This window comes from Piliocolobus tephrosceles, chromosome 13 (assembly GCF_002776525.5).
Source record: "Piliocolobus tephrosceles isolate RC106 chromosome 13, ASM277652v3, whole genome shotgun sequence".
NCBI classification, from domain to species: Eukaryota; Metazoa; Chordata; class Mammalia; order Primates; family Cercopithecidae; genus Piliocolobus; species Piliocolobus tephrosceles.
In genome coordinates, this window is record NC_045446.1 from 110,735,743 (window position 1) to 110,760,578 (window position 24,836).

At 38.2% G+C, this 24,836-nt stretch overlaps 2 protein-coding genes across 6 annotated transcripts in view; both read left to right on the forward strand.

The window, feature by feature from the left end:
• TBCEL (tubulin folding cofactor E like) overlaps window positions 1-23,856 on the forward strand; it is a 74,782-nt gene extending 50,926 nt beyond the window's left edge. For 3 of the 5 annotated variants that reach the window (XR_003308064.1, XM_023208484.2, XM_026451100.2), the window contains one exon: window positions 15,866-21,173. Coding sequence is in view for 3 of the 5 variants with exons in the window: in XM_023208484.2 (XP_023064252.1) it covers window positions 15,866-16,184 (319 nt within the window). In the remaining 2 variants the exon portion in view is untranslated. Of the gene's footprint in view, window positions 1-15,865; window positions 21,174-22,308; window positions 22,425-23,694 lie in introns of those variants that run through there. The other 2 variants (XR_002730920.1, XM_023208486.3) reach the window with 2 other exon arrangements.
• The window catches only part of TECTA (tectorin alpha), a 92,117-nt gene continuing 91,112 nt past the window's right edge, over window positions 23,832-24,836 (forward strand). Inside the window, exon 1 of the mRNA XM_023208479.2 lies at window positions 23,832-23,916. The gene's annotated coding sequence lies outside the window, so the exon portion shown is untranslated. The remainder of the gene's footprint in view (window positions 23,917-24,836) is intronic.

The window sequence follows — 24,836 nt, forward strand, 5'->3', positions numbered from 1 at the left end:
ACTTAGGGAGGCCAAGGCGGGTGGATCATCTGAGGTCGGGAGTTCGAGACCAGCCTGACCACCATGGAGAGACCCTGTCTCTACTAAAAATACAAAAATAATTACCTGGGCATGGTGGTGCATACCTGTATTCCCAGCTACTTAGGAGGCTGAGGCAGGAGAATCGCTTGAACCCGGGAGGCAGAGGTTGTGGTGAGCCGAGATCATACCACTGCACTCCAGCCTGGGTGACAGAGCAAGACTCCATCTCAAATTAAAAAAAAAAAAAAACAGACAAAAAACAGAAACTACCCTTACTCTTCCTCACACACATCAAGCACACTCCCTCCTCAGGCCTTTGTACTTTGTTCCCTGTTTGGCATGCACCAGGCTACCTGCTTCATTCTCTCCCTCGTTGACACCTTATCTGAGATTCCTTTTCTCCTCACCCAGTCTAAAATAGCACACCTCTGTTTCCTATAATTCTCTTAGCCTCCTTTTGTTCATATTTTTCTTGTCACTTACCAACACCTGACTTACATTTCTTGTATATTGTCAGTCTCCCCTCCTGGTACTGTAAGCTCTGTAGGAGTAGGGGCTTTCTCTGTTTTGTACCTTGCCATCTCCCCAGTGCCTTGAGCGGTGCCTGGCAGTATAGCAAATGTTCAGTAAGATGATTGAGTATTTGCTTTATACTCTGAGAACACTAAGGAGGACTTAGGTCTGCTGGAAGAGGGTACTTTCCTGGAAAATGATTGAGTTAATCTGGCGACAGTGAGGGAAGAATATTCTAGACAGATGTGAGTACATAGGAAGGAAAGGCACAGAGGTATGAAATGTCTTTATGTGCAGTGAACTACAACAGTTTGATATGACTAGTGAAAAGTAGTAAGTAGGAGCTGGGCACGGCAGCTGATGCCTGTAATCCCAGCCCTGGGAGGCCAAGGTGGATGGATGACTTGAGTTCAGGAGTTCGAGACCAGCCTGGCCAACATGGTGAAACCCCATTTCTACTAAAAATACAAAACATTAGTCAGGCATGGTGGTGTGTGCCTGTATTCCCAGCTACTGGAGAGACTGAGGCAGGATAATCACTTGAACCTGGGAGGCAGAGGTTGTAGTGAGCCAAGGTTGTGCCACTGCACTCCAGCCTGAACGACAGAGCTAGAGTCTGTCTGAAAAAAAAAAAAAAGTAGTCAATAACTGGGAAGTAATGATATGTATTATGCTGGGGAGGAAGGCAGGAAACAGGGCAGGCCGTGAAAGACTTTGGTATGCTATGCTCGGACAGTAGGGCTTATTCTTATAGACAGTGGGAAACCATTGAAAGATTTCAAGTTGGGAAGTTAAGTGGAGAGATTTTGGTTTGTATATAGAAGAAGAAGCTGAACAAATTTACAAGAAAAAATCAACCCCATCAAAAAGTGGGCAAAGGATATGAACAGACACTTCTCAAAAGAAGACATTTATGCAGCCAACAGACACATGAAAAAATGCTCATCATCACTGGCCATCAGAGAAGTGCAAATCAAAACTACAATGAGATACCATCTCACACCAGTTAGAATGGCGATCATTAAAAAGTCAGAAAATAACAGGTGCTGGAGAGGATGTGGAGAAATAGGAACACTTTTACACTGTTGGTGGGACAGTAAACTAGTTCAACCATTGTGGAAGACAATGTGACAATTCCTCAAGGATCTAGAACTAGAAATACCATTTGACCCAGTGATCCCATTACTGGACATATACCCAAAGGATTATAAATCATGCTGCTATAAAGACACATGCACATGTATGTTTATTGCAGCACTGTTCACAATAGCAAAGACTTGGAAACAACCCAAATGTCCATCAATGATAGACTGGATTAAGAAAATGTGGCACATATACACCATGGAATACTATGCAGCCATAAAAAAGGATGAGTTCATGTTCTTTGTAGGGACATGGATGAAACTGGAAACCATCATTCTGAGCAAACTTTTGCAAGGACAGAAAACCAAACACTGCATGTTCTCATTCATAGGTGGGAATTGAACAATGAGAACACTTGGACACAGGAAGGGAACATCACACACCAGGACCTGTCGTGGGATTGGGGGAGTGGGGAAGGATAGCTTTAGGAGAAATACCTAATGTAAATGACGAGTTAATGGGTGCAGCATACCAACATGGCACATGTTTGCATGTTGTGCACATGTACCCTTGAACTTAAAGTATAATAATTAAAAAAAAAAAAAAGCAGCAGCTGAGAGCTGAGAGAGACCCAGAAACTTAATAATCGAGACTGTAGTAAAGGAGAATATATGTGGTGGAGGTTGCTTATATCTTTTTAGAGAGATTATGTATATTAAGACTGAATTTCACTCTAGAATTTGAACTGGTCCTCAGAAAACACATCGTGAAGTTGTACTTGTTGTGTGGTGTTTATAGCCCTGATTTCTCTGAGGGTATAGAAATATCATTTAGAGAGAAAGAAACCTCCATGTTTGTGGGTCTGGCACATAGTAAAGTGTACATATTTATTGTTTTTGCGTTGCCCTTGATCAGATGTCTGCCCACATTGCTTATATTTTTCAGTGTTCCCTTCGTTTTGTGTTTACTTTCTCTCTCCATTTCCTCTGAGAGATTGAATCTGAGAAATTGAATCTAAATTGCTTCTTTAGTGCTTACCTAATATGCAGTCATCCTCTTTAATTTTAAAGAGAAAAAAAGAAAAAAATGTAACTTTTAGAAATCAACATATCATATATCTTTGGAAACTCAATGATTTCTTTTTGTTTTTGAGGACAGTGGTAGGAAGTAAATGTATTGATTTAGGGTGCCTTTTCAGACTGTAAAATTTTGCTTATCATAAGGAGGAGTCATAAGAAAATAGCTCCAGTGAACAATTATTTGATGGAAAGAGGAAGTACCATTGTCGGGGACAGTGGCAACTCCAGAAACAGGTTTTCTTAGAGGCTTTTCTTTGCCTTTTCTTTGGTACCTTATTTTCTGTTTGTCCCGAGTAATCCCTAATCTATGTCCTGGGAAATCCTTTATGATGGCAAGGATTACATTAGGAATTCCTCAAATGCTGATTTGATAGTCATTGGTGGTATGCTTTTTAAAATATGGAGAGTATGTTTTTCCCTGCTTCAGACTAATGGGTTTTCTAAATAGAGCTGATTGTATCTCCATGTTATTGTGAGAGCAGGCAGCAGCCTGTATTTGGACACCACCTCAATGAAGGCTTATTTTGTCTTGGATGCTGGAGAAATCTTAGTGTGCTGTGTCCGTTACCTCATATTCCTTCCAAACAGAGGACCTGCTGTTGTGAAGGAACATTTCTATACTGGACATGAGTCTCCTGGGGTTCTCCATATTGCCATGCTCCATCATCCTCTGACAAGGGCCGTGACACAGCACTCCTCACATTCAGCCGAGAGTCTGAGGAGAAACAAAAGGGGCATTTTCCTTGGTGCACCATGGAGAGCCTCTGAAATGTTAGCTTTCCCTGTTGCTTACAGCCTTTGTCATTCCAGTTACCTTGGACTTTATTTTGACTTCTTGCCACTTTCCCAGCCCAGCAGAAGACAGACTACCTTCCTAATCTTGATTGGAGTTATATACAAGTATTTGGATATACTTGCAAAGGAAAGAGTGAGAGCCAGCCCTCCCAAATCATGGGCTTGGAGAAAATTGTCTTCGCTGTCTGAACTTTTGTTTTGGCCAGGGCAGGGGGCCAGTGTTATCTTTTTCGTTTTTGTTTGCTCTTTGTCAGTAAAACACTACTAAAAATTATTGAGAGTAATAAAACATTCATGTTCACACTGTTCAGAACTGATGATAATTAATATTTTATTCTACTTTGAGTTTATTTTTCATTAAAAAGAAATAATATTATACATAAAATTGGAGTGCCTTTTTTCTACTAATCTCAGTCCTACTTCTTACTCCAAAAGTAACCACTAGCGGAAATTAGATTTGTATCCTTGATGTCTGTTTTTCCTATTTTATATCTCCATTAAAATATAAAGTAGCATTTTATAATTCTTTGTTAGTGTGAATTGCTGTTTCTTCCCTCATACTGTGGCTTTTCAACCTTGTCGAAAGGGCAAGCACATGATTATAGCTGTGATGGTTTAGCATTTGCGCTGCTACTGGAGATAATGGAGAGCAGGTTCTTTTAACTCAAGATACAATCGATCCTGGGAGAGCAAGGAGCAAGGAGCCACGAACCCTCCATTCTATCCAAGCCACGAGGGATTTTATGCCCTGGGCTTAGATTATGGTGCATCAGTGTAGCCTTCCACCCTTTAGCACAGAGCTTGGTATTCCAAAGGCCACAAGGGGTTTTAGACCCTGGACCTCGGACATGTTCCAAGACTCTTTTACATTATGTCAGACATGCAAACCCTTCCTCAGCTTCTCCCAACACTCAGCTTTTCCCAACAGATTTAGGTTGACGTTCACTTTTTTTTGCCTATAGTTGTCCAGTTGCTTTAGCATTATCCATTGAAAAGGCTGTCTTTTCCCCATTGCATTGCTTTTCTATCTTTTTCAGAAATCAGGAAAGTATGTTTGTTGTGGTGTATTTCTGGTTTTCTTTTATATTCCATTGATCTGTATGTTTGTGAACAGTATCACAATCTCTTGATTACTGTGACTATATAGTAAGCTTTAATCCATGTTGAATGATTCTTCACACTTTATTCTTCAAGATTGTTTTAGCTATTTTAGGGCCTTTGCTTTTCCACATAAATTTTGGACTAATTTTGTCTCTGTCTGCAAGAAAACTTTGCTGAAGTTTTAACAGGAATTTTATTAAACCTGTAGATCAGTTTGGGGAAGGTTAATATTTTTAGTATGTGAGACCTTCCAATGCATGATTACAGTATGTCTCTCTGTCTAGGCCTTCTCTGATTTCTTCCACTAGCATTTTGTAATTTTCAACATACAAGTCCTATACGTCTTTTATTAAATTTATGCCTAAGTACAGTCATGTGTTGCTTAATGACAGGGATACGTTCTGAGAAATGCATCATTAGACGATTTTGTCATGTGAACATCATAAAGTATACTTACATAAACTTAGATAGTATAGCCTACCACACACCTAGGTTATATGGTATAGTTCATTTTCCTATATGGTGTAGGATATGGATTGTTTTGTTTTGGCGTATGGGTACCAGTTACTCCAGCAATATTCACTAGTAAGACTATCCTTTTTCTGTTGAATTGATTTTATAACTTTGTCAGAAATAAACTAATCATATAGGTGGCCTGTATTTCTGTATTCTGTGTTTATTGACCCATGTCTCTATCCTTTTGCCAGTACCTTCAACTTTGACATTTTTCAATATGGTTTAAGCTGTTCTAATTCCTTGCCTTACATATAAATATTAGGGTATGCTTGTTGAAGTCTATGAAACATTCTTCTGGGATTTTGGATAGGATTGTGTTGAATTTATAGAAGAATTTGGCCAGAATTTACATCTTAATAATATTGATTCTTCCTGTCCATGAACCTAGTATCTCTTTCCATTTATTTAAATATTCTTTAAAAAACTGGTGTTGTGTATTTTCCACATAAGGATTCTGTACATATTTTGCTACATTTTATTTAAAGATTTCATGTATCTTGGTCCTGTTATAAGTAGTACTGTTTTAAAATTTCAAATTCAGTTGTTCACTGCTAGGCATAGAATTACAATTGGTATTTGTAATTGGCTCTGTATTCTACGGCCTTGCTAAATTTATTTATTCTAGTAGATTTTTAATAAATTGTAGACAGTCATATTGTCTGTTACTTAGCACAGTACATGTCTTCTTTTCCAACCAGTATGACTTTTTACATTTTTCTTGTTTTTTGGACCTTATTACACTGACTTGGACCTCCAATATAGTATTGGAATAGGAGTAGTGACGGCAAACACCCTAGCCTTTTTCCCTGTTTAGGAAAGAATCATTCATTACACCACTAAAAGTGATGTTAGCTATAGGTTTTTTTGTTCATGACCTTTATTTGATTAAGGACATTTCCTTCTATTCTAGGTTTGCTGGAGCTTTTATCCTGAATGGGTACTGAATTTATTCAAATACTTCTTCTGCATCTATTGAAAAGTCTATACCATTTTTCTTGATGTATCAATACAGTGAATTATATTAATTGCACTTTTAAGCAGCCTTGAATTCCCAAGATAAATCTCACTTGGTCATGATGTATTATCTTTTCTTATATATTGGTGAATTTGATTTGCTAATATTTTGTTAAGGAGTTTTGTGTTTATGCTTATAAGGGACATTGTTGTATAATTTTCTTATAATGTCTTTGTCTTGTTTTGATATCAGGGTAGTGCTGGCCTCATTTTTGAGTGTTCTCTCCTTTTTTTCTGGAATGGTTTGTGTAGAACAGTGTTATTTTCTTCTAAAATATTTTGTAGAATTTATCAGTGGAGCCATCTGAGCCTGGTGTTTTCTTTGCTGGAGGTTTTAACTATGAATTGAATTTATTTAATGGACATATAGCATGATTCAAGTTATCTGTTTCTTCTTGAGTGAGCTTTAGTAGTTTGTATTTTTGAATGAATTCACCCATTTAATTATAATTGTTGAATTATAATTGTTTTATTTAAGCATAAAGTTTTTCATAGTATTTGCTTATCATAAGCCTTTAATGTCTTTGTGGTCTGTGGTGATGTTCCCTCTTATAGTTCCAGTATTGACATCATCTTTTCTTAATCAGTCCAGCTACAGGTTTATCAAATTTACAAACCTTTTTAAAGAACCAGCTTCGGGTTTTATGAGTTTTCTCTGTTTTAATTTTTACATTTCATTGATTTCTGCTCATATCTTTATTTCTTCCTTCTTCTTGCCTTGGATTTAATTTGCTTATCTTTTTATGGTGTTTTAAGTATAGATCATTGATTTGAGACTGTTCTTTTCTATTATAATATTTAATTCTATAAATTTTTCTTTAAGCACTGCTTTAGATACATTCTGTAATTGGAATTTGTTATATTTGAATTTTCATTGAATTCAGATATTTTCTAATTTATCTTGTGATTTCCTCTTCGACTCACTGGGTTATTTACAAGTATGTTGTTTATTTTCCAGATATTTTCCTTATCTTTCCAGGGATTTTCCTCATCTTTCTGTTAATTATTTCTAGTATAATTTCATTATAGTTAGAGAATGTACTTTGTACTATTTCAATTCTTTTAAAGTCTGTTGTAGTATATTTGAGGTACATTTTCGGTTTAGAATATGGTCTTGGTCACTATCTCATATGCACTAGAAAAAAATGTGTATTCTGATGTTGGCATGTTTTATATTTCAGATATTTTATATCATTAACAGTTTTCTGCTGGTTTTATCAATTACTGAGAGGAGTGTTGATTTCTCCAATTGTAATTATGGGTTTGTTTATTTTTGTTGTTCTACCAGTTTTTGCTTCATTATTTCTTGTGTACATATCTGTTTTTAGATACATACGCATTTTGGATTGTTATGTCTTTCTGCTGGAGCTTGCCTCTCCCTGTCTAATGGTTTTGCCTCTAAGCAGCTCACCTAACTCCTGGTCCAGAACCAGCCCTTATAATGGAATTTGGAGAACTTGTCCTGTAATAATTACAGAGATAGTGCCTATTCCTAGTCTTAAGCACCTAGTGATTTAATTCACTTCCTGGTAGTGGAGCTATCTTTTTATTCTTTTACTTATTAGAACCATTGCTCTACAAAGGTAGCCTTAGGCAATGGATCTGCACAAGTTTTCTTTTTTTCATCCTCATTTCATGCACAGCCTCTCATCACCCAGTTCTACCCCTACTTCAAGCAGGGAACCTGGCTCTAGTTCCCCTGCCCCTCATGAAGCACATTCAGTCTCCTTTGCCCTTGTGTGACCTGAACTCCTTACTGCTTCTGCTGCTGTAGATTTCTAGCCTGGAGGTCTTGTAGTTTTAGTTCTGTGATTTGTATTTCTGTTGAGTTTCTGGTCCATGGAGATGCTTATCATTTTTGAGCCTGGGCTATATCTTCTTAGATTTCAACCTTTTTACATTTTATCAATTTTTACTCTGCGTCTGGAGCAAAAGTGCAACATATTGATAAATGTGGTTTAAAATCATTCTTTTAACTGCTGTATGGTATTCTATCATATGAATAGAACACATTCTGTTTATCCATTACTAGATGATTTTTGATAACACTTGAATTTAAGAAATAATGAGTTGAAACAAATGTAGTTCCGTGACTTAAGCTCTGTTGAAAAACTAAATGGAAAATACTAAATTCACTTCAAGATACTTTGCTATATGTATGAAAGGTGACATTAAGTAATTCTGGAGGTAGGTGAATTGCAGATATTTGTGGAAGACAAGTGGGAAACATCTATGGCTTCAGGTAAGTGGAATGAGCTCTGTGGTGGAACTCATAAAAAGAAAAGAGTGTTCAGGAGTGAATTTTTAGAACTACCCAAGTATAGGTGATAATAAGAGAAATGAGAACCCTTGAAGAGAGATTGAATGGGGACATTTGAAATGTAGGAATGAGAAAATAATTTCTGGAACAATATGCAGTAAACCACTAAGATGATGAAACTAAAACAGTGATAGTCTCAGAATAACACCTGAGTTCTAATCTCCACCCTTCCGTTCACTAGCTATGAGGCTTTGGGTTAACAAACTGGGTCTCAATTTTTACATCTGTAAAGTATGTAATAGATGGTTTCTAAGATTCCTTCTACCTGTAAAATGTGATGCTTATGTGTTTTAATAAGTGGAATGTTGGTGACCTTGAGAAAACCTTGAGTAGGTTGTCAAGTCCCAGTTGTAGAATGTTAAGGAGGTTTCTTTGATGTCCCAGGATATGATGCCACACAAAAGTGAGAAAGCATACTATAGCAAGAGACATTAGATAACAACAGTCAGAAGATGTTTTGAATGTACTTTGGAATCCTTCCCAATGCCTTGGGAAACAAACTCAATAATTTTTTTTTTTTTTTGGAGACGGAGTCTCGCTCTGTCACCCAGGCTGGAGTGCAGTGGTGCAATCTCGGCTCACTGCACCCTCCACTTCCCCAGCTCAAGCAATTCCCCTGCCTCAGCCTCCTGAGTAGGTGGGATTACAGGCATACACCACCACGTCTGGCTAATTTTTTATATTTTTACTAGAGGTGGGGTTTCACCATGTTGGCCAGACTGGTTGCAAACTCCTGACCTCAGGCAATCCACCCACCTCGACCTCCGAAAGTGCTGGGATTGCAGGTGTGAGCCACCACACCTGGCCATATTTTTCTTTTAGTTAATTAAACTTCAAGGTTTAGTTTAACCAAGTGAACCATCTGGGATTTTTCATGTTTTATTTGTTACATTTCTTTAAAAAAGAGATGCATGTATTAGGGATTTATTTTGAAGTAATACAGCATTATCTAGAGTAAAGACTTCAGTTGATTCAATATTTGTCTGCATTTGAGGAATGATTGATTAACAGAATTGTTAACTTGAGACTACTACATAAGCTACCCATGAATACACCTCTAGACAGTTGTAAGGGATAAATAGAGTACTTCTGGGATATTTATGATCCCATTGTGGCGCAGGCACCTGCAGAAAATGTAAATTCCCTTATTTTTCCCTAGGATGCTCCTAAAGATTGTGAATTTGGAGATTTGATGTCCAAATCTGAATGCTTTCTGCCATTGGAAAGTCCCTGATTCTAGACAGAGTTTCATTTTACAATTTCCTAAAAATTATGTAAAATATATACTGTTTATTTAGGGTCATTTATAAGGCTAATCAAACATGAGAGCAAACTAATGTTTGTTTTAGGTTTTATAATAAATAGAAACACAGACTAAGACATATGGCAGGAACCTGTAGTCTTTTTCAAATAGTGTACCACATCTTCCTATTCTGGAGTCATATATGACTGAATTGTGATTGAGGAAATGCCCCCAGGTCTTGGGAATCAAGAGTGAGGATTGGCAAGATGGAGAAACAGGCATACCTCTCCTAAAAATGACCACTGTGCTACTAAAATCTGCTCTTACGTAACATTAGACAGGTGTGCCATGGACCAGGACCTGAGTGTATGAATGTTTGCTTATTTGCACTGGGAGTAGAGCTAGCCTGGTTCCACCGCAGATGGCTTCATTCTCTCTTCCTCTCTTTGTTAGTATCACCTTCAACCCCACTCTGCTGGTAGCCTGATTTCTAACTGCTTATGATTCAAAGACCCCTAAAGTTGAAAGAAGCTTTTCTCTCAGTGGGTGTTTTTATTTAACAAGAAGGGGGAAAAAAACACACCAGTTTGCCTGTGGGTGGTATTCTTCACAGGATTGCAGCTAGCATTTGGTTTCCATTTATCACTCTCAGTTGCCCACGTGGTTATGCTGGCCTTTATGCTGTTTGTAGTAAATTTTGTTTTACTTGTGATTGGCCATTTTCTGTTAGAAGGTCATGGTGGAATGGACCAGAGAACTTCTGAACATGGCATACTTTACATTTTAGCATTTGATGATTGTAATACATCCTTATCGGTAATATTTTCCAAAGTAGATTTATTTACATTTTGCCCACTTCAGAAGTGGGGCTTATGAATATTAAATACTTGTTAATAGTCAGATGAAGATACTGACTGGTAGAATATAAATCGAAATCATTAATTTCAGAGAATGCTTAGTCAGCAGAAACCATCTACCACTTCAGAGTATACTTGAGGAAGACGTTGGAACTCATGCTAAGAAAAGCTCAGGTGTACAGTGCATGCAGTATAGTCCAGTTTGGATGGACTTTTGGATAATGAATAAAATATATAAGTTGAAAGACTAGGACAGAATTGCTTTCTGAAATTTACTGGACATTTTGTAAAATCATGATTTCTTATATTTACTAATTTTTCCTGCTTAAAGATAAGTGGAAAATAAGAAAATTGGGAGAAAACAGATTATCTTGAAACCATGATTTTTATTTATGTAGCTTTTAAGGGAACATATTCAGTATGTATAGTGAATCACAACTTTAGTACTCTTGCTTCTTTTTTATTTAATAGTGAATATTTCTCAAAGCCCACATCCAAAGCCTAACCCATGTATAAAAGTCTGCTGGCCTTACCTATAAATTAATAAATAAACATTGATTTTAAGATTTTAACAAGTGGAAAGGAAGGTGCAGAAAATGGTAATGGTGACGACACAAAATAAGGTTGGAAAGTTATGAAGGAACCAGATCATGAAGGGCTTTTTATGCTTACTGTATGCGTTTTCTATTGCTGCTATAATAAATTACTATAAACATAATGGCTTAAAGCAATACCTACTTAGTATTTCACAGTCCTGTGGGACAGAAGTCTGGGCCCAGTGTGACTCAGCTGAGTTCTCTGCTTAGGGTCTCACAAGGCTAAAATCAATATGTCAGCAGGGCTATTTTCTGTATCAGAGGTTCTGGAGGAGAATCTCTCTGCAGATACAGTCAGAATGGTGGCAGAATTCTCTTCTTTCTTATACTTTCCATGTGTGCCATCTTCAAACCAGCAATAGTGTGTCAAATTCTGGTGCTTTGACTGTCTCTGACTTCCTCTTTTGCTACTAGTTGGAAACTCTGTTTTGGAAGGCTCATATGATTAGATTAGGCCTACCCAGATATGGGAGCCAAAATTCTGCCTACCACAATCATGTTGAAGAGTTAGGACTTTATTTTGGTGGGTGTTATGTGATTTTAAGTAGAGGAGTGATGGGATACAATTTGTGCTTTATAACAAACCCTGTGGCTATCATAAAGACAAGGATTATCTTGGGGCCACCCTGAGATCATGGAAAGCCATTAGCTTTTTTAAGAAGAAAGGGATTTCAGACAGTGAATAAAGTGCTTACAAAATCTGTGGAAGGGCTGGAGGAGCAGACTTAGGCCTCCTCTCTAGGATTGACTCTAGAATAGTACCATGGAACTGGCCCACCAAGGGCACTGCTCACCTTTGGAAGGAATCAAGTAAAGGGAAAATTCACAAGCTGCTGTCCCTGGTGCTAATCACATCACTTTAACTGTGATCTGGAGATCAGCAAGGTGCTGCTGGAGTCGTTGACTCTAGAAACAGAAACAGACTGCTTGAACTGTGTGATCTAGTCATTTGGAAGCCTCTACCCAAACTGTTTCCACACTGTATCTACTAGATCTACTGCTTCTCTCCAGGGCTGTGATTGATAGAAGCTAAATCTCATTGGCAAGAGAGTGTGGGAAATGTATTTTTCAGCTTTTCCATCTTGGAAATACAGGAAGGCCTACCAGGAGGAGGTTGAAACAGATATTGAGAAAGCTCATCTAGTTTATGCAGCCACAAAAAATTGTAGCAATCTAGGTTATTAATTATAGTGGCCTGAATTTATAAGGTGAGTGAACAAGAGAAATGCAGATAGATTCATGGGATATGTAGGAAGATGAGTGGGATGTGGTAATTGATTGAATGAGAGAAGTAGAGAAGAGGTAGGAGAGAAATAAATAAGAATGACTGTCCACTTTCTGGCTAGGATAATTAGATAGTTCCCAGTGCCACTTACTGAGATACGAAATACTAGAAGAGAACACGGTTGGGGAGTGGCAGTTGTTTTTGAACATGTTGATTTTGAGAAAACTAAGACTTCAGAGTGTCTGAATTTATAGGTCATTTAATTTTTAGATATACTTACCCATTTATGGAAGATAGGCTAATTTCTGAACGTAGGTCATAATTTTGTGTACAAATATGTTTATGGTTGAGATTAATTCAGTTGGCTATAATGTCAAGTATGAATGAGTCTAGGAGTATACAGTTGTTACTGTGTTTTAGTTTTATATTTAAATAGATTCAGAGCTTATCCCTAGTTTTTTAATCTCAGTGTTGAGTAGTGGGGTTTTGTTTTTGTTTTTTACCAGAAGGACTCATGGTGCTCTATTTCTTAAGTTATTTCTCATTTTAGAATATCTGCTTATTAAGTTTATTTCTGAAAAAAAAAATGTGGTGCCTTAGTTCATTTTGTGTTGCTATAACAATACTACAGACTTGGTAATTTATAAAGAAAAAAAATTTATTTTTCAGTTCTACAGGCTAGAAAATCCAGTATCAGGGTGCCAGCATCTGGCTATGGCTTTCCTACTGTATTATCCATGATGGAAGGAGGAAGAACAAGAGAGCAAGAGAGGGCTGAACTCACTTTTACCAGGATAACTAGCCGACTCCCTCTGTAACACCATTAATCTCTTTATGAAGCACTTGTGACCTAGTCGCCTCTAAAAGATGCCCCCTGTCAACACTGTTGCACTGGATATTAAGTTTCCAACACATGAGCTTGGTGAGGGGGAGCACATTCAAACCAAAGCACTAGGTTAGGTATAATATTTTGGGGTCATTCTTTCTAATTCATTTATTTGGGTCTGTGTTGGTGGTGTTTTGCTCTTCAGTTTGTTTCTTTAGCTCTGCAGTCTCCATTTTCATCTCATTCTACAGTTTATCATTTATCTTTGAGTGCTGGTTTTATATTCAGGTACTTAGTAATTTCTAGACTTTTGAGTTTTGTGGGGTGTTTTCTTTTTCTTCAGTTGTGTTTTCTTTCAGATTGAGTTCTGCCTCTGTCTTTTACTTATTACGTGTTCCTCTCCTTTATTCTTTTTGCTGTGGTATGTGCTCTGTTGCCATTTGTGTCTCATCATCTTGCTTGTGCTTGAAGTGGTCACTTCTCTTCATGTCATCGCTTTGCTGAAATGTAGTATGAGTAAATTCTCTTTGAACACTTTGACATTGTTTCTTTTGTTACTCCTAGGCAAAATATGAGAGCTGGGGTATTACAATTTTACTTTTCTATAGTCTGAAGGTAAAACATCTCTAGACTTGGGTTCAGTTCTTATTTGACCATTGGGTTCTGCTGTCTTTTCTGAGATTTTGTTAAATTTTCATAACCTAGTTTCAGTTATTTGAACATATATACTAGGATATGGGGTGGAGAAAAGATACCCCTAGACTTTGAATCATCTTACCTTTTCAGTTTAGAGGCTTGGAAAATTTCAAGTCCTGGCAGCTTTGTGTTTGTTTGTTTTGCTTTGTTTTATTTTGTTTGCCTTTGCTAAAATCCTGACATCCTGAAGTCCCACCTGAGTAGATTTCAGTCATTCATATATATATATATGCATTTTTTTTTTCTGAGACAGAGTCTCACTCTGTCACCCAGGCTGGAGTACAGTGGCACAATCTCAGCTCATTGCAACCTCCACCTCCCAGTTCAAGTGATTCTTTTGCCTCAGCCTCCTGAGTAGCTGGGACTACAGGCATGCACTACCACGCCTGGCTAATTTTTTTGCATTTTTAATAGAGACAGGGTTTCACCATGTTGACCAGGCTGGTCTCAAACTCCTGACCTCGTGATCCACCTGCCTCAGCCTCCCAAAGTGCTGGGATTACAGGTGTGAGCCACCGTGTCCAGAAATCTTATATTTTTTAATGGGTATGTGTGCTTTAAAATAAGCTTCAGAGCAGCAGTAATATAATGTAAATATTTTTATTTGTTTATGAACGTAGAATTTACAAAGTGTTTACTCATTTGGTATTTTATTTAGTTCTTGTGACTGTCTTATACAGTAGGAAGGGCAGAAATTATTCCTAATTTTACTAATGAGGAAACTGAGATCCAAAAAGACAGTGAGTTTCCAAGTCACACAGCTAATTATAAAATGGAGTCAAGACCCTGAAGACAGAGCCAGGGCTATTTTTAACATTCCCTGTTATTCCACTTGTTGGAAATGATTACTTCCATCTCTAAGCACAGCAGTCTTTTTTTTCTTCTTTTAAGAGATGGGGTCTCGCTATGTTGTCCATGCTGGTCAAACTCCTGGGCTCAAGTGATTCTTCCCCTTGGGCTTCCCAAGGTGCTAGGATTCCAGGTGCGAGCCACCATACCTGGCCACACTGGTCTTACTGTATGTTTAATGCACCCACAAACCTTATTATGACACTGATTTTAACTGAGTTAAAGCTGAAAGTGGTGTGGAGGAGGTAGGGGGATAATTTTGTGTGACTTGTATTCTGATCCTTAATTAAAGTGACTTCACTGTATCTTGGTTTTAATAAAACTAATATTAATTTTTTTCAACATTTTTTCCCTTTCTGATATATAGGAAACTTGTAAGTGTCCTTGATAAAATCAGATCTAGATCCTCCAGGGCTGGCAGTGCAGACAAAATTTTCTCTATGGGAAACATGACCTTTGTGGGCCCTATTCTCGTCTCTGTAATTCACTTTCCTCTTGGTGTCTTTTGCTCTATATTCCTTCCTTGATCAAGAAACGTGTATCCCTTATTTACCACTTTTTTCCAAGAATGTATTCTTGATTCTTCCGTAAATTCTATGTATTACACCTGAAATTAGATTGGAACATTCAAACAAGGCATCTCTGAAAGAGTTAGGTTAATTGCTAACATACAACTACATGCTTTTCTTTATAAGTTATGGCTTCTCCGGGCCTCAGAAACTGCTGGCCTCCTTCCATCTTTCCATCTATTCCCAAGAGATACATGCCTAGATATCTGCACTTCTTGATGATGACACCCAAGAAAGCAAGTTCTACAGAGAGACTGGACTTCTATTATCTTTATAGTGTCTACTTTTCTAGGTTCCATTTTTTCCTAAGCCTATTCTTACGTAATCATTGATTAACAGTAGGCATAGTGGCCATCTTCAGGAAAACCGATTTCCCGGTTTTACAGTGGCCTCCCTAGGGCACTCATATTAGGTCACAGAATGCACAGTAGTCATAATGATAGAGTAAGATTTTTAAAAGATGTTGAGCCTAGTAATATTGTTTATCTGTAGTTGGGACGAACTCCACAGTACATGTGCTAGTAGTTTAAGCTGACAGTGTTGTTGTTTTTAATCCTTCTAGGTATCATGAACTGATCACAAAATATGGGAAGCTGGAGCCTTTGGCAGAAGTGGACCTAAGACCCCAGAGCAGTGCAAAAGTAGAAGTCCACTTTAACGATCAGGTGGAAGAAATGAGCATTCGTCTGGACCAAACAGTTGCAGAACTAAAGAAACAGTTAAAAACTCTGGTACAGTTACCCACAAGCAACATGCTTCTCTACTATTTTGACCATGAAGCACCCTTTGGCCCAGAGGAAATGAAGTACAGCTCTCGGGCATTGCATTCCTTTGGTATTAGGGATGGAGATAAAATTTACGTGGAATCCAAAACAAAATAACCTCTACCAGCCTTGTGAAAATGTACACATAAGGACTTGTTGCAGGGCATTTGTTTTTAATGTGGTTTTCTTTAGGAGAGAGAAGGTTGTTTTTGTTTTGTTTTGTTCTGTTTAGGTTTGGGAGGGATTTTGTATATTTTTCCCCCTGGAGTGGGTAGGGGCCATTTTTGGTATTTTCTACCACAGATTTACTTGGCTCAGCCAGCGGAATTGGCCACATTTCCAGTGTATGTGCCCTCTGTAAGGAAAGATGACAAAGAAATCACCGACTTCTTACTGTGTTCACTGGGATTTGCCTGCCACCTGGTTATCATTACTGTTGGGTGCACTTGTGAAGATAACATGAACAGTGCAGCCTCTTAGAAGGGTCTCCTAGAGAATTTAAACGGAGAGACAAGGAGTCTTCACAGGAAGGGCCAGAACTTCTCTCTCCCGGTTCTTCCTTCCGCTACCCTCCCTCCTTGGCTTTTTTGGTTCAGTTCCATTTTTTTTCATTTTGATGTGTGGTTTACCTAATAGTTTTGTTCTGTTCATAATTCTTATTTCTCAACCTGGGTGATTTTTGTTTTGTTCTCATTTCTCCCTTTTGAAATAATTGAAAGTGTTTTAAGCATTTTTCAACCTGATTCTAATCTCAGGTACGCAGTAAGAAGCTATAACTCTGTTAGAACCTCGAAGAAGAATAGATGTAGAGTGAAAACTCCAGGAAAACTTGCAGTTATTCTGGAAGCACCGGCAGAACAGTCTGATCTCTTTGTATGTTACTAACTCACTTTTAATGTCCCTAGTACGTTATGTCAGCCATTATTTTCATAACATGAAATATGTCAGATTCTAGAGGTCTTCTGTTTTTGCTTATTGAATGTATTTTCTCATGTCTTTCTTTTTCATTACTTTAAACTATTGGGAAATGAGGCCTGACTTTATAAATAATTCATTAGAGTCCTGGATAAGTGCACCAGGAGAGTTGAGAATTAGCTCACAAACTATCTATGGTGTGTGTGGGGAATGAAGTTGGGGAATGTGGGGGAAGAGCTTATGACTTTCCCACCTGTGTCATCCATTCGAAGACCTTGCCCTTGCACTTTGCATTAAAAGTGGGAAACATTAATCAAAGGGAGCTTTTATGCCCAGGTTTTCCCTGGGGCTTTGTGATGTAATAATTGAACAATTCTTTTGTTTTACATTTCAATTTAGTTGCCTCATAGAAGTATAACTGCCCAATCTATGAGTAAAGTATAAGTGTCAAAACTTCACAATTGCCTCCAAGTCATATTTTTTGCAGAAGCACATTTAAAGCACTTTTCTGTAAAAGCTAGTTCCTTACCTACTTGGAAATCTTTTTGTTTGTTCTTCTGTTCCTTTGTTAGTCAGATGTAATCCCTTTCTTTAATGTGTATTTTTCTCAGTCCACCATGTTTATGGATGGGAAGCTTGAGAAATACAAGTGTGTAAGTGAAGTATTTTTCAAAGAATGCAGTTATCTGATTGCATTTGACCTTTTGACCTTTGTTACATAATTCCACCCCTCCTACAAATTTAATTTTTTATGAAATTTTTAGGTGACTCTTGTAAAATCTTCATGTATGAGGAGTTGTGTTTATTAATGCTACTTTTTAAATTTTCCTGTGCCATGTGGCAGATGTTTATTCTCTTAATGCACTTCAGGTTTGCTATCTGTAAAGCCTTTGACCCAGGCCTACTGAGTCAAATCTACATTCAGTATAACATTAAAGGTGGAAACCAAAGGGTTTGAGAAAGATAAATAAGGCCTATTCTCCTTCTGCTGCAGACATTATCTCTCAAAATCATAAAAATGAGCAATGGAGATCCAGGCTGGGTATAGACAAGAATAATTATTTTGCAAACATATTTTCCCGACAGACTTTTGGTAGGAAAAAAGTATGGCAACAGTGTCATGAAGATTGAAACTGTAGGTGCTTTGTGTATGTACGCATGAGTGCAGACGAGTTTGAGAGAGAAACAGCGTAATTGAGCCCCAAGCTTTTGTCCGCCTGGGAAACAGATGCATTCTTATTTTTTGAAGTTGTATGACCCTGGACTGTCCCACAGCAGAAGGCAGAACAAACACTTATGTTATGCTTTAATCATAAGTGGAATGGTCACAATTAATAAGATATTTTATATATGGCAAAGTTTTATGAAATGCTTTTTTACTATTAGAGACCTGTTTCTTCTGTTACTACAGAACACAGTGTTTATCAACTGCGGGCCTAATTCTTTTATTATACAGTTGCATGTAAAGGGAGCTTCTCATTTAATTCAGCGAATATGGGTATTTTTACGGCATTGTAATTGATGGTTTTAATAATTGCTGAATAATTTTTGATTAAGAGAAAAATGTAATACAATTACTGGTCTTTTAGAGTTACAGGACAGAAGTTAATGCAAAAAGCTATTTGAGCATGTGTACTTATAGATTCATTTGGGTGGCTGAGTAAAGATGCTGCTTTTGAAATAAAATTGGTGCTGTGTAGACACTTGTAACCAAAATTATTTTTATAACAGGACTAAAAGAAGGAGAGAAGAGACCATGGACCTTTGAGTTTACATGTTATGCCTAATTGATTGTCTGCAGCTTATCTGTATTTTAATATTGACTTTGCCCAGATTCAGTGAGAGCATATTATTGACATTATGAGTCAAAATGCTGTCATAGCCAGTATTACTGATATGTTGCTACAGGCATAATGTATAGAACATATCTTTTCTAAAATAGGAATTATTTCCGGTTATGAAAAAGGAAAAGAGTAATAAAGAAAACCAAATCAAAGCCAAGGGATCTTTTCTACGTGTGGGTGAATGGCTGCTGAAGCCACAGTAGAAATCAATTTTTGAATTTGAATTGTTGAAATATCCTAGATTGCTTTAAAGGAAAAAATCCAGTTATATATCTTTTTTTATTATTAAGTTTTTGCAACCTTTTGCCACCGTTGCCATAAATACGTAAGAAAGCAGCAGGTAGTATAAGCCCCTTGTTATTAAGACCTTTCAGTTAATATTAAGGCCAAAATGTAACTTGAGCTAGGTATAACAGGACTGAATGCTACAGTGTTTTTAAAAATTTTGCTTATTTTTAAAGAAAGGAAAATTCAGTTCTAACCAGATGTTCCAGCTGTGTTGCTCAACCAGCAGTGGTAGGAGCAGAGAGCACTTGCACTACGAGCTGATCACCATTTGAGGCGTGCAGCTGATAGCTGTTACTAACGCACATGTGAGTGTAGCTTGCTGCATGAAAATGCTAGGCTCTAGGGCATGTAAAACATGAATACAGAATACTAGATTGTTCCAAGTAATGTCATTTTTGTTTATGAATTTGATTTTTCCCTTCATTTCATGTCAAATTGAAAATGCAAACAAACTGCTTTCAAGAACACCCAGAAGCTATCTGTGTTACCAGATGTGTTGTGAACACTCTACTATTTTTCATAGGTGCTTCCTTGAAATATATGTCCATTGTAGTGGTGGAGAGGGACTGGACTCTCTCAGGCTCTTTACTTGCCAGTTGTCTCCTGCAGTTAATGGAAATATATATATATATATATATTTTTTTTTTTTAATTTTAGAATATAATTTAAACATGAAGGTCTATTCTTTGCATTTTTATTAATATATATATATAGATAATCTTTTAAAAAATTAAAATTCAAGTCCATTTTCTCTTTGTGTTCTGATTTTTTTTCTGGAGTGTGGGGTCAAGGTATATATTTTTTTATATAGCTAAAAATATTCATTGGTTCTGTGGTTGAGTTCTCTGGAGGATTGGCCCAAACTAGTAAGTCTGACCATTTTGACATATTTAATTGGAATTTTGCCAGAGTTGAAAACTACAAAACAAAGATTCATAAGAAACGTGTTATTGCTTTTCTGTTAGCAAAATCTTATACTTCTGACATGCTCTTTATACTGCTTTTTAATCCTTTGAGGATAAACCCTGTCTTAAGATATTTGGCATCATCTTTCATGAGTAAGATGGAAAAATCTCATTTGTTGAAATTAAAATTTGCCAGTTCTTATTCAGGGGCTACTTTTTTCCTTAGAAAAATAGTTTTTTATATGTATTAGAATTTTGTACGTTTGAACCCTGCTTGCTTATCAATAATTTCTTGGTAAGCCATTATGAATTAACCTTGCACCAAGGATTAAAGTCTAAGGACTGTACTTTATTTCTGTATTTAAGAGACAGAGTTCATTCACTTCTCTTTCAATGCCTCAGAAATACATAAGTATCATGACCTGTTTAAGATTATTCTGCCTGCTATTCAAATTTCAAAGAACTGTAATTTAAGCCTCTGTACTACGTTTTATTTAATTACTATTTAGTGTGAGCTTCTCTGAGTACCTGCAAAGTAGACATGTATCAAGACATCCAGTAACTATTGGACTGGAAAATACTGTGACTTTCTCTAGTTATTAGAATGCATTTAAAACAAGAAGGTTGGCTTTTGAAGTCACATTTCTCTTTCAGTTCTTCTCTGGAAAAGAAGTTCCTATTTGGTCTTTACAACAACCCTACCTACGAGGTTGACACTCTTATCTCCATTTTCTTACTAGTGAGGAAATTGATGCACAGATAGGTTAAGTAATACCAAAAGTTATATGGCTGGTAAATGGCAAGACCAGGATGCAAACCCAAGCAGTTTGGTTGCAGAACCCATGCACTGACAGCTGTACTGTAGTGCTTACTGCTAAAGTTCCCCAGCACACACCTTTATTGTTAGTCTTCCTTTTCACTGAAAAACTAAAATGAGATGTCCTCAATATCCATTTACTAAATTGATTGGCTCTGTAACAGAATCACTGATGTGGCTGATAGCTCTAGATCCAGACTGGAATTTGCCCTCATACCATTTCCAGAATTGTGAAATTGTGGTTGGGACATATCTGTTGTCCTCCCTTCTCCTCTGAAATGCCCTATTGGACACAGGATGGGTGTTACTCACAATAATAAATGAACAAGTAATGTGACCCAAGAAGACTGATGATTTGTTCTTTAACCTCGGGACACTCTAGAGCCCTAAAACTGGTTTCAGCAGATAGCCAAAGGTGAGAGAGATCACTCAGTTCCAACTCAGACTTTTATCAAGGAGGCATTATGTTCCAAGTGAACTTAAAATGGGCATTTATTGAGGAAAAACAATAATTTAATGTTCCAGGAGTCTTTATCAAAGGTTTTGTTCTTGGAAAGGATGAGGCAGTCACGCTACTGTTCCTCCTTAAAATTCAAGAGAGAGCCTTGTAAAGAATATAAATATTACTTTAAAAATAGAGGAGACAGCTTTTCTATTATGGTCTGCAAGATCTAGATCTGTTTAAAAAAAAAAAAAAGACAGTGCAATTTCAGTTCATCAGACCATTCTGACTTTGCATCCTTGAATGCTTCTTAGTCACCTAAGTAATACAATTAAGGTGTTAAATAAATAAGAACGAGACTCTGGGAAGCAGGCATCAGATAATACAGACTAGAGAGAAAAATGTTTTCTGAAATATTTGATTATTTGAGGGCAGATGTAAGCTTTATTCCATTGTTAGGGAATACAACTAGGACAATAGGAACTGTCTTGGTTGTGTTAAAAATTTTGTTTGCTTTAAATTTGAATTTCATTTTTCCATTACCTCATGCATTTCGAGGGTCCTGTTATGACAACATTACCATTTTCAGGGAGAATGTAAATATAGCCTTAGATGTAATCACCTTAATGAGCTAGATCTAGGAGGTTAGATATTATTCAATCAGTGGATAAGTGGTAGAAATAACTGCATTACAGAACTATCTGGACTCCATGGTCGTTCATACAGTGAAGCAAAACAGTTGTACAGGGCTTGTAAATTTATCAGAGACACCAGTGTCACAGATTCTTTTGTCCAGGAAGCAGATGCTAAGGTGGAGTTGGGAGTGCAGAAAGTTGGTTGGGGAGTAACACCTGTGAAAGAATGGGGACGAAGTAGGGTTGAGCAAGATAGACCATCAGACCATGCTATAGACCTTAATCAGTCAGCCCAATAGGATGCTCTAGAGCAAAGATTCTCCATTAGATGAGTCCTGCCTGGGCCAGAAATGGCGAGGGCCCTTTACCAATACTTTTCTCAATCATTGATACAGGAATGCTTCAAGAACATAACCTCAGCTTGAACTGATACAGATGCTAAAGGAGCCAACAGTTGGAAGCTGTCAGCTAACCGTACACCTTGTAGCTGGAAATCATCCCTTTTCTGAGGGTGGGTCTGAGTTTTGCATCTTAGTGTCTGCCATGGTCCACTCCATGCAATGTCTAGATCCAATTTTCCATCCATGATCAATGGCAGCTCCTCTAGGGCTCTGGTAGGCCTCTCTATCTGAGAGGAAACTTAGAAGAGGGAGGCTAGGAAAATGGCTTAAAACCCCTGTCGCTGCAGTTGATTTCAGAGTGACAGCTGGTACCCACTCTCTCGCTCTTCCACTATCCTTATAACCCCTTGGCTTTTGTCTCTCTGGTCTCAGTGGCTTACCTGGTGCTTTCACTCAAACCTTAAACCTTCGTTCCTTGTAGTCTGAGTCCTTCGTAACCATATGCTGATCAGACTAGGGTTGCTACACTTGTCCATCACAGTCTAATTGGGTAAGGGAGTATCAAGAGGCACCAAAATTGGTCACCTGAGTGCCATATGTTATCCCTTGAACCTAATGTATAACAATAGCCCTGCCTCCTCCTGCTGATCAGAGTCAACTACTCCTAACAAGATGATGGTTCATGTTCTTGCCTGCTAGTCTTTGCACACAAGGAGCCCAGTGTGTCCAGGCACCATTACAGCCCATAGCTTATCATTCAGCGGGACTCTTGCCACGTCCCCTGGTGAGAGTGTACCCTCTTGAGGAACCAGGACTTCAAACTGCATAGGCCAGAGATGAGGGGTTGGGGAGCACAAAGTCCCCCAGTAATCATTGGGAGTAATGGCAAGTAGGGCCACTCCTGCCTTCAAACCTTGGTTCCTGGATCCATGTAGTCTTATTACTGGGGACACCGCACCCTATAAAGGTCTCTGACTCGCTGTGTACACAGTATCCTGGAGAATAGCACCTCATCCTTGCATAATATTGTCTTCAGGGTGGTGCTTTACCTACTCCTTAAGCAATTTACTTCAATTCTCACCTACGCTGGCATCTTCCGTTCATACTATCACTACTCCAACCAGTGAATCCCATTGCCGTGGGCTCACTCCCACACTTCCTTTTCCGTAAAGCAGGTTCCCTAGTCAGATGCTATTTTGCATGGAATTCTATGCTTATGAATCAGGCATTCTACAAGCCTTCCATTAGTGGTGCTGGCTGAGGCCCCTGGGCAAGAAAGGCATACCTATGTCCAGAATATGGCTCCATCCCTGTGGAAAGGAAGTGCTGACCCTTCCAGGATGAAAGGGGTCCAATGTGGTTATTTTGCCACCAAATGGCCAAATGGTCTCCCCAACAGTAACATATTGGGATTTCACCCTTGGTCTCTGTTATTTGCAGGTTGAACAGATTGAACATTTCAGATACCATGGTAGCTAGACCAGCCTTGCTAAATGGAAGTTCGTGCTGTTTGACCCATGCATAACCTCCAATCCTGCTGCTGTAGCCACTTTATATATGCGCCCATCGGACCAACACTGACGAAGACTGCTTGACATCAACTGGCCGAGTCATTTTGTGTACTTGGTTGTTTAGTTCCTGTTTTGTAGTGGATGTTTTCTGGTAGGTGATAATATATGACACAAAGATCTTCAAACTTCATGTCCACCCTCATCTGTCTGTCCAGGCCCCTTTGTCATTGATTTTCCCACCTTTTTCTTTCCGGGCCCTTGTCCAGCCAGCTATGTCATTCACCACTGCCTATGAGTTTGTATATATGCTAACCTCAGAACTCTTTCTCCTTTGATATAAAATGCATGACAAGCTATTTCACCCAAAGGACCACACGTTGAGAGGATGTTCTCTTATCATTGTCTTTCAAGGCCACTTGAATGAGGCTGTCATGAAGCCAGCCAGTGTCTGCTTTAGGCTTGCGCACTCACACACCAACTGAGTCCATCCATGCACCAGGCTTAGGCTTCTTCCTCCTCCTCCATCTTGTCGTATTCACCTTCCCACATATAGCCATATGTGTGATCTGGTTGGGGAGCAGGTAGTGACACAACTATGTCAGGTGACATGGAGTCTGGACTACCTACTCAGGCATCTTACTCGTGACTGGTCCCAGATCTGTCATTTCCATCTTATGCTAGATTGCTACTGGGTCCACCTGACTTCATGACTTGGTGGGTCCAACAAGGCATAGGTCTTCATGGGAAGTTCTGGATACATGACCACTGTCTCTTAGACAAATATTCCATCACACGGCCTAGTCCCGTGAGACAGCTGATTTTCAGAAGGTGTGTAATTCTTTGCTGCAGATGGCATGACCTTGCTCCGGAACTCCAGGGGCCTACGTGGTAGTTCTTCCACTGGGGTTTGTAATAAAGTCCACATTTCATCTTTTTCCACCAAACACACTTCCAATATCAAAGGACCTACTGAACACATGGCCCAAGCAGCAGAGCTGCTTGCATCATAGCCTGGAGCTGCAGTGGAATTCTTTTATGTTCTCAGACCAACACAAAGCTGGCTTAATTTCA